This window comes from Sminthopsis crassicaudata, chromosome 3, assembly GCF_048593235.1.
Source record: "Sminthopsis crassicaudata isolate SCR6 chromosome 3, ASM4859323v1, whole genome shotgun sequence".
Lineage (NCBI taxonomy): Eukaryota > Metazoa > Chordata > Mammalia > Dasyuromorphia > Dasyuridae > Sminthopsis > Sminthopsis crassicaudata.
The window spans coordinates 2039438-2048386 of record NC_133619.1 but is presented as its reverse complement, the minus strand read 5'-3'; the positions used below and the strand labels follow the sequence as shown (position 1 = coordinate 2048386).

At 60.8% G+C, this 8949-nt stretch overlaps 1 protein-coding gene across 1 annotated transcript in view; it reads right to left on the bottom strand.

Annotated features, from left to right (window-relative positions):
* Positions 1–1887: 1887 nt before the first annotated feature.
* Positions 1888–8949, bottom strand: part of XXYLT1 (xyloside xylosyltransferase 1) — a 35050-nt gene continuing 27988 nt past the window's right edge. The window contains exons 3-4 of the mRNA XM_074297810.1: positions 7268–7400; positions 1888–4438 (exon numbers count right to left, since the gene is read on the bottom strand). Of these exons, the coding sequence (XP_074153911.1) occupies positions 4042–4438; positions 7268–7400 (530 nt within the window). The 3' untranslated portion in view covers positions 1888–4041. The remainder of the gene's footprint in view (positions 4439–7267; positions 7401–8949) is intronic.

Genomic DNA, 8949 nt, shown 5'->3' with positions numbered 1-8949 from the left:
CTCTTGAGCGATCCCTCTCCAGCCTCTCCAGCCCTAGGCTCGGTCCCGTGGTGAGCGTCTGTGCTAGACTGGACGGCTCCTGGATCCTGGTGGAGGCAGCGAGGGTCGGGCCGGGCCTGTGTGACTCCTTCCAGGCCTGGCCCAGCCATCCCCCAGACTCATTCCTTCCGGCCGGGGAAGATGCCCCAGGAGGAAGGAGGCACCGGGCTGGGCAAGACCCCAGAGCTGCCGAGCCGCACATTTCTGCGTCTCAGTCACCCTTTCGGGACTCCTCTTGCCAGGTTTGGGGCAGGTTTGGCTCCGTGTAACTCGGAGCGACATCAGACATCACCGGGCGACAACCAATCAACAGCGGGTTCAGTGAAAGAGCCAGGGACCCCGCCCAGCACGAGCCACCGACATGGGACCCCAAGGGCCAATGAAAGCAAGTACCTGCTGTGAGGAAAGAGGGGAAATGGAGAGAAATCCACGGGCCGGCATCTGCTCTCGCCGTGGCCACGTGGACAGCGGAACCCAGGGCTCAGAATGGGAGCCACGGCGGCAAAGGAGGGTCAGAACACGTGGCCACCACGAGGGCAGGTTGCAGGCCAAAGGTCGCACAGGGAGTCCGGTCCTAGCACGCACAGCTCACAATCCGGACTGATGCTTTGGGAGCGGGTTCTGTGACCTCAGAGGCCACCATCAGATAAGGTCATTTCTGCCATTCTCTGTCAAGCAGCCATCGTTGCCATGTTCTCCTCCCAGGGCAAGATTGGCAGCCCAGGCCCGGCCAGCAGAAGCCCGAGACCCCGTGAGGGGCCTTGGGGTTCCCGTGTGGCTCCGGGAAGGTGCTGAATGGCTGGCAGAGTGACGGGCAAGCAGAGAACGCGTCCTGCCGCAGGACTTGGGATCACACAGAGTGTAGCTAAGAGTCTGGGGCAGGGGACCAGCTGAGGGCAATGGGGGGCGCAGAGAGAGCAGGAAGGGGTACCCAAGCGGGACTCCAGGGGGGCTGAAAAGGGGGCGTCTCAGGCCCGGAGAACAGTGCGGAAGAGCAAGTCAGCCCCTCCAGCCGGACCAGGGAGTGCGGAGGGAGCTCCTGGCACAGAGAATGGAAAGCCGGGAAGGCGCCAGGGCAAGGGGCGGTAAATGCCCAAGAGCAGGGGCGGTAAATGCCCAAGAGCAGGGTGTGCACGGGGCCGGCGACCCCGGGGGGTTTCTCGGCAGGCAGGCGGATGGGAGCAGAGCACGGCGTGCGTCGGAGGTAACTTTGCGGCAGGTAGAACAGCGGGGAGGCCGCGGCCCCGTCACAGCTATCAGCTCCCGGGGGAGCGAGCCGAGCCTGGGGCCGCGGAGACCCGAGTTCAAAACCAGCCTCAGCTTCGGGGGGAGTCGCCTAGCGCTGTTTGCCTCAGTTCTGGTGTCCATAAAGCGAGCTAGAGAGAAGGCAATGGCGAACTTCTTCAGTATTTTTGCCAAGAAAACCCCAAATGGGTCACAAAGAGACATGAAAGAGCCAAGTAAACATTCACCTTCTCTCTCTCTCCAGCCACCGTCCGTCCGTCCTTCTCTCCAGACATCCATCTGTCTGTCTGTCTCCATCCATCTCTAATTCTCCATTTATGTCCCTCTCTCTCCAGCTCCCTACTCTCTCTCTCTTCCCTCTCCTTGCCTCTATCCCTCCCCCTCCCTCTCTCTGTCTCTCTCTCGCTCTCTCATTTACTCACCTGACACGTTTCATGCAGACCGTGAGGTCACGAAAGGCAAGAACCACTTCCTTTTTGCCTTCCCACCCCCATCCAAGCAGAGTCATTTCTCACGCACATAATAGGCGCTTAATAAATATTTGTTGAATTGAAAGTTTTTAAAAATTTTTGAGATTTATTGAAAAAACATGCAAAACTCTAATAACAGTAATAATAAGCATTTATTAAGCACCTACCATATGGCAGACACTGTAAGACACAGTTCACAAATAGCATCTCATTTGATCCTCACAAAAACTTGCAAGGTAGATGGTGTGATTATTCCCATTTTACAGTTGGAGAAGCTGAGGCAAACAGATGTCACTTGCCCGAGATCACACGGCCAGGAAGTGTCTGAGGCTCAGGTCTTGAACTCAGGTCATTCTGAATCTGCCTAGAGGTGTGTGTGTGTGTGTGTGTGTGTGTGTGTGTGTGTGTGTGCATGCGTGCACTCGTGCACGTGGAGCGCCATATGTATACACATGCACACACAGAAACACAAACCCATGCCCGGGGTTCTCGGTAAACTAGGGGTGAGGGAGGAGGAAGGACGCCCGAGCCCGGGGAGAGTCTGCCAGCCCCGCAGGGCTTCCCGATCCCAACGAGAGATGAGGACGGCTCCTGCCCAGAGCCTCCTGCCCTCCCACAGACCCCCTTGGGCCCTGCAGCCAGGCGGGCAGGCTTCCGGGAGCCCCGGCCGAGGGCAGAGCATGCCCAGTGCAGATCCAAGCTCTGCTCCCGAGGGGGCCCAGACCCTCCAGGCTTTCCCGGTGACCCAGAGAGCGAGGGGAGACGGTCCCTCACCTGCACTCACCACACTTCCACCGCCTGCAACCCCAAGGTCGGCCAATTCCCGCAGGCGCTAAGGGCGCAGGGAGCGGCCCCCCGGAGGCTGTTTGCCCATCCGCTGCCCTTTTCTCTTGGCGCGGCGGGGGCCGGGCTCACTCTGCAGACAGGAGGCTCCCGGGAGGCCGGCCTGAGGGAGGAGCGGGGACAGTGGACCACAGGAGGGGGGCGCCATGCTGGGCGTCCCAGGGAGGAGGGAGGTGGCGGGGTCTCCCCGGGCCAGCAGATCCAGCGTGACGGAGCGCTGCCAGGGCCACGGAGGCAGCCACATCAGCAAGGAGGGGAGGAGGGATGTGGGCGTTTCTTTACCAGAAAGACCCGTCTGTCTCCATGCACGGCCGACCCCCCTTAGGTGGGGTCTGTTACTGCCTGGGGCGAGTGACTGGCAGCCGGCGGATCCATACAGCGATTAGAAGGAGCTTGTTTGGGGCCACACTGCAGCCCGCGGGGATGCTGCCCTTCAGCCTGGGCCTCTCAGCCAAGGGGTTTCCGGGGGGCCCAAGCCTGGCTCGCCAAATGCAAACAACGGGTGGCTGTCGCTTCTCTGGGAAACCAACATAGGGCGAAGCGGCGGCTCCACCGTGCACAGGCGAGCATCCCGACTTGATGCAGCCGCCAAGGGCTTCCTTCCCATTCTGGGAGCAGACTCCTCGGCCCGTCCCCCGGCATGGCGGCCCACAACGGCCCGGGAAGGCTGACACAAGCAATGGAGGAGGACGGATTCTTTCCAGTGAATTTATTAAGCTCTGGCCCGGAGCCCTCGGGCGGCGTGCCAGCCCCATCTCAGCGGTTCTGCCTGAGCTCCACTGCCTCTGCTCAGCCCCAGAGAGGCCGCCTCCCTCAGCCGGCCTTTGGAGCCAAAGACCGGGCCGGACGCTGAGCCGTGGGACACAATAATGCCGGGTGGACCGGCTCTTCCCAAGGGGAGAAGCCAGTCTTCCTGGCCTGCGGGCAAGAGTGCTCAGAGCCACAGTAGGGTGAATAATGACCATGATCGGGAGCCAGCGGACCACAGGGAGTCAGGGAGCCAGGTACACGAGCCTCCAACATGCGGCGGACGTCCAAGCTCAGAGCCAGCCTGCCCCGGCCTCGGCACCCCCGGGCTGCTCCAATGGTCACGTGCCCGCCCGAGACGGCAGCCCCAATTTCTAGGGCGGTCTGTGTGTGGTCCGAGCGAGGATGACATTTGGGAGCCCTGACATGACATTGTCTGGCTCAGGAGGGGATGGCTGACGAGAACCCTTCCGGGTGTTTCTTCTCATCCTGCCCCTCCCTCCCGGGCAGCGCTGCTCTCCGGCCACCGTCCCTCACCCCGTTCTCCGGCCAGCCCGGCGACCATCCCTCATCCCTGCCAAGACAGTCATCCTCTGCTTCTCCTTCCTCCCCGTCACCCGAGGGCCCTGGAGGTGAACCACGGCCGGCCGCACGGGGAGAACCTGGGGGACAGGAAGGCCTCGCTCGCTCCCGGCTCTCAGTCCTCCGGGATGGGCGTGTTGCAGTTCCCGTGGTAGATCCGGACGTGGCCCTCGCAGCGGAAGTAGGCGTCGAAGACCTCGCCGTAGCCGTGGTCCTTCCACCAGGTGCACAGCTGCCGGTTCCAGGTGCAGTCCAGGACGTGGAAGAGCTCGGGGTACTCCATGCCCACCACGGTGAAGAAGTCCTGGTCGCCCAGGTGGCCCTGGAAGCGGTACTTCTCGGTGAGCTGCTGCAGGGTGGCCGGCTCCAGCAGCCGTTGGTAGAGCGCCGACTGACGCATGGCCTCCAGGTTCAGGAGCATCACGCCGCTGTTGAAGCCGGGGAGTCCGTCGGGAGGAGGGTCCCCGACTTTGGTCTGCGGGTTCTCGCGGCGGAATTGCCAAAAGGTGTGCCTGGGAGGAGGAAGAGAAGCCGTTAGTGAAACTCAGGGCCCAGCAGGCTTCGGAACGGGGTGCCAGTTACAAGGCCTGGGAGTCGGGGGAGTGGGGAGCCCAGGCTGGTCCCTGGGGGGCAGGGAGGTGACAAGCAGCGAGCGGGAAGGGGTTCTGGAGAGCGCCCCATCACGGGTAGGAAGCCAAGGCCCAGAGCCAGGAGTAAGGCCCAGCTCCCTTTCTAGTCTTTATTCTACTATCTATTCCTATTATTCCCTGAATAACAAAAGTCACTGGGAAGAACACAGGGGATGTGAAGGGACATAATGGGGGGAAAGGGACAGGAAGGGGCTCCCGACCTCAGAGTCTGTCATGAGGCATCAAAATCAGAAACCAGGAGGCAGAGGAATGGAAGAGATGGGGCCGGAGCGAGCCAGAAGCGGGGGGAGCCGGCTGGGCAGCCCCGAGGGCCGCGGTCACTCAGGAGGGAGCCAGCAGGTGAGTGAGAGGGGGCCAGAAGCGGGGCAGAAACTGGGCGCAGACCAGCTGCTCCCACCATGTGCTCCCCATGGTCGAGGACTGAAGGTGAGAGGTCACACAGGTGAGAAGAGGTCAGACTGGAAGGCCGGGAAAGCTGCGCAGACCAATACATTGTCGGTGGAACTGCATAGTCCAAGCATTGGGGAATTTTCTGGAAATCTTACAAGTAAGATACATTCAGTGTCTTTTTGTCCCAGAGACCCCGTGGCGAGGGGCTTCCACCCACGGAGCTCGCGGAGAAAGGAAAGGCTCCCAACGCAAATAAAGAGCCCCAGCGGCGGCCATTGTGGGGCACTGGCTCTGCCCCCTGGGGAGGGAGCCGGAGCTCCCCGGCCAAGCTGGGGGGGGGGGACACCCGCTCATTTACTGGGAAGTCTGACCCCGAAGCTGCTCCTTCACACCCCGCTCTGTGACCAGAGAAAGCCACGGGGCGCCGCCGGCCTCGATAAACCAGGGACCAAAGGAGCACCCTGCCGTCTGGGGGAGGAGGGGGAGGAGGGGGAGGAGGGGGAGGAGGAGGGGGAGGAGGGGGAAGAGCACAGCAAGTGGCTTTCCCAGCCTGCTCCCCAGCGGTCCCGGGGGGCTCCCGCCGCCCTGCCGCCTCCTCTCCTGCCGGGTGGGAAGCTCTGCTCGCCTCGGAGCTGGCGCTGCGGCCCCCCAGGTGCTGCCCCACTCAGGCGCTCGGTCCCCTTTGAGTTCCCTCCGGACGTGCCGAAGGTGCATCTGCCCCCAGGGCCCAGCAGTACGCGGCCGCGGCCCCGGGGAGGCAGGGACGTCCCTGAACTTGGGGTCAGCGCCCCTCCCCCTCCCAGGCAGCCCCCCAATGGCTGAGCGGCCCTTTGTCCCCGCGACTCTTTGTTCTTCTATCAAAGGCCTGAAGACGCTGGAAGGTTCTCCAGGAACAACATTCCCAGCTGGCCTGGAGCGGGCATGGGCACGGAGGGGCATGGGCGGGCGGGCAGGCAAGCCGGGAGCGCCCAGCGGGCCTGCCACGCCCTTTCAGAGACCGCCCCCAAGGCTCTCCTGGCCCGGCCAGCCCTCGTTCCGCCCACTTGGGGCGGGGCCGACAAAAGGCTGTCCCGCCCCCGAGCTGGTCCTCCGGGCCACGCCCATCCCCAGTCCCCCAAGGGGCGCTCAGTCCCCACGGGCTGCCCGGAGGAAAAGGCCTCCAGCTCTGGGGAGCCCTGGCTTCCGTTCTTCCCTCCCAGGCTCACGGACCCCCTCTGGGCGCGGTGCCGCCCGGCTCCCCAAGCCTCGTTCTTGGATCCCCCCCCCCAGACGCCCCAGCCCGGACCGCAGATGGGGGGAGGGGCCCTGGCGGAAGGTCCCGTGTGAGAGAGCCGGGCCCAGCCGGCCACGTGTACCTGCGGTCAGCCGCCTGGCAGGAGGGGCCCAGACAGCGCCCAGAAGTCCCCCGCCCCCAAGGAGGTGGAAGGTCAGCCCCCACCCCACCCCCTCCGGGCTCTCCATTGTCTCGAGCAGATGACAGTCAGAAAAGCATTTCCTCAGTCTGGGAAATTAATCATTCCAATGAAAGGGAATTCGCTCCCAGGCCAAGGCCAGGGGGCCCAGGAGGGGGGACCTCACCTGGGGGCAGCCCCCGCTGGCGGCGGCATCGGGGCCTTTGCCCTCTGTGAAAGGGGGGGTAGAGGAGAAGAGATCCCGGCCAGCCCCGCAGAGGTCACAGGGAGGGCCAGGCTGCGGAGCACTCACCGCAAGGGGAATGTGTGGACTGCTCTGGACAACGGTGGAGAAAGCCCGGCACCCGGCGGAGATCTGGCCCTCCCCTCCCAGGCCCGTCCCGCCGGTCCTCCCTCTCTGAGTCACAGGACACCCGAACAACCCTTAAAAAGTCACCCCCGGTGCCCAGGCCCAGGATGCCCCAGATCAGAGAGGGGGCAGACCGAGAAGCCCCAAACGCCGGATTCGTGCGCATTTATTAGGCGTCCCTGGCACTAAGGTCCTGCCTTCCAAAAGCTCACAATCGATCGTGCCAGGAAGGATCCTAAGCTTCCCCGGCCCAGGACGCCAGCCGAGGCCCCCCTCCTCCGTGTTGGGGAAAAGCCGAGCCCCCCGCCCTGACGGGGGAAAGCCGAGCCCCCCCCCAGTGACGGGGGAAAGCCGAGTCCCCCCCAGTGACGGGGAAAAGCCGAGCCCCCCCCCTGACGGGGAAAGCCGAGCCCCCCCCAGTGACGGGGGAAAGCTGAGCCCCCCAGTGACAGGGAAAAGCCGAGCCCCCCCCAGTGACGGGGGAAAGCCGAGGCCCCCACTGAGGAGAGACTCCCCAGCCTCCCTCTCCCGCGTCAGTACCTGTAGACCGGCTGCATCTCTCGGGCAATCCCAATGACGGCTCCGGGAGGGAAATTATCAAATTCTTCAAACAGCTCGCGGATATTGGTCTTGTGCTTCAGGTCCAAGTCCAGCTGAATTATCCGTGAGATTTCTGGAAGGGGGAGAGAAAGAAATGCTGTTCAGAGCAAGGATCGTGGGGCGCCCACCTGGGCACGGAGGGACCACGCCAAAGGCTCCTTCCCCAACAGGGAAAGGACAAGTAGGGGAGATGACGGAACCCGGCGGAGCCAGAAGAGCCCTGCAAGCCGGGCACAGCTGTCCCATCCCTCCCCCTCCTGCTGGCGTCCTGAGCATGAGGTGAGATCAAAGGGCAAGGCAGCTTTCTGCAGAGGTCCGGGGCCCAGAAAAGCCTACTAAAGCAAGAGCCAGCGTGGCCTGCTGGGGGAATGGCTGGAAGCTTTCCCAGTAACTCGGGGGTAAAACAAGAGTGCTCAGAGACTCGTGGCTCTGCAGCTTCACAGGTACCCCGGGCAGTTTTACACAAGAGGAAACGGGCTCAGAGGTTGAGAGCCGGGCCCAGAAAGTGGGCAGCGTTAGGATCCGGCCCCTGTTCAGTAAGTTCTTGCTCCCCATAGTATCGTACTGCTCTCCACTGTTACCCAACAAATGTCAGCTATGGCAATAAGATGTTTTAAAAATTAAAGCACAACCCTATGTAAAAGGGGGGGAAATTCAAGTCAATTCAGTTTCACCTAATTAAAGGTCTACTATAGGGGAGTGGGGCATAATATACATGTGAGTAAATAAGTAATAAAATCATTTCAAGAGCAATTTCAGAAGAATTTCCCCCCAACTTTGCCCTAACACCTCCCAAAAGGTCTGAGCTTAGTGGGTGTCCTTTGAATGAATCAGGGGAAGCAAGTGCTAACAGTCTCCTTTGTGGTCAGGAAAGATCTCATGGAGAAAGTGGTAACTGAGCTAGCTTTAGAGGAAGCTTGGAGGATAATGAGATATTTGTAAGGCCCTCGGCTTAATCAGAAAGTGTTGTATAAATGCAGGCTAGAGTGAAGGCAAAGGAGGGGCGGAGATCCACCAATCTGGTGGATCTCCTGAGGCAGAATTCTAGAAGGTTACAGAAGAGACTGAGGGAGGAAATTAAAATCTACATATCAGTGAGATCAGAGACCCAGAGGGGGAGGGGAAAATTAGAGCTGAATGAAAGGTCAGGTCTGTCAACTCTACTAGGAAAGGGGGAAACTGATGACAAGAAGGATACAGGAAATCATAAAGATGAAACAAACAATTTTAGTTATAAAAAGTTTAAAAGCTTTTACACAATAAAATCAATGTTGCTAGAATAAGAAAAGTTCTGGGTTAAGAAAAAAAAAAAAAAACCCTCTGCTTTAAACATCTCTGACAAAATCTGACGTCCAAACAAGTCATCTCCCGATAGGTGGGTGTCAAATGTACGAGTCAGCAGGGCTCAATAGAGAAAATGCAAAAATACAAATCAAAATCCTCTCACCCCCGTCAGACTGGCCAAAGGAAAAAGGGGAGAATGGTCAACGCCGGGAAGGCTACAGGAACCCTGGCACTCCTGCACTGTTAGTGGAGCTGTGAATCAGCCCGCCATCTACTAAACAAGCTGGAACCCTCCCTCTCCCTGCCCCACTCAGCCAGCTGAGCCATGGAAGGCTCTT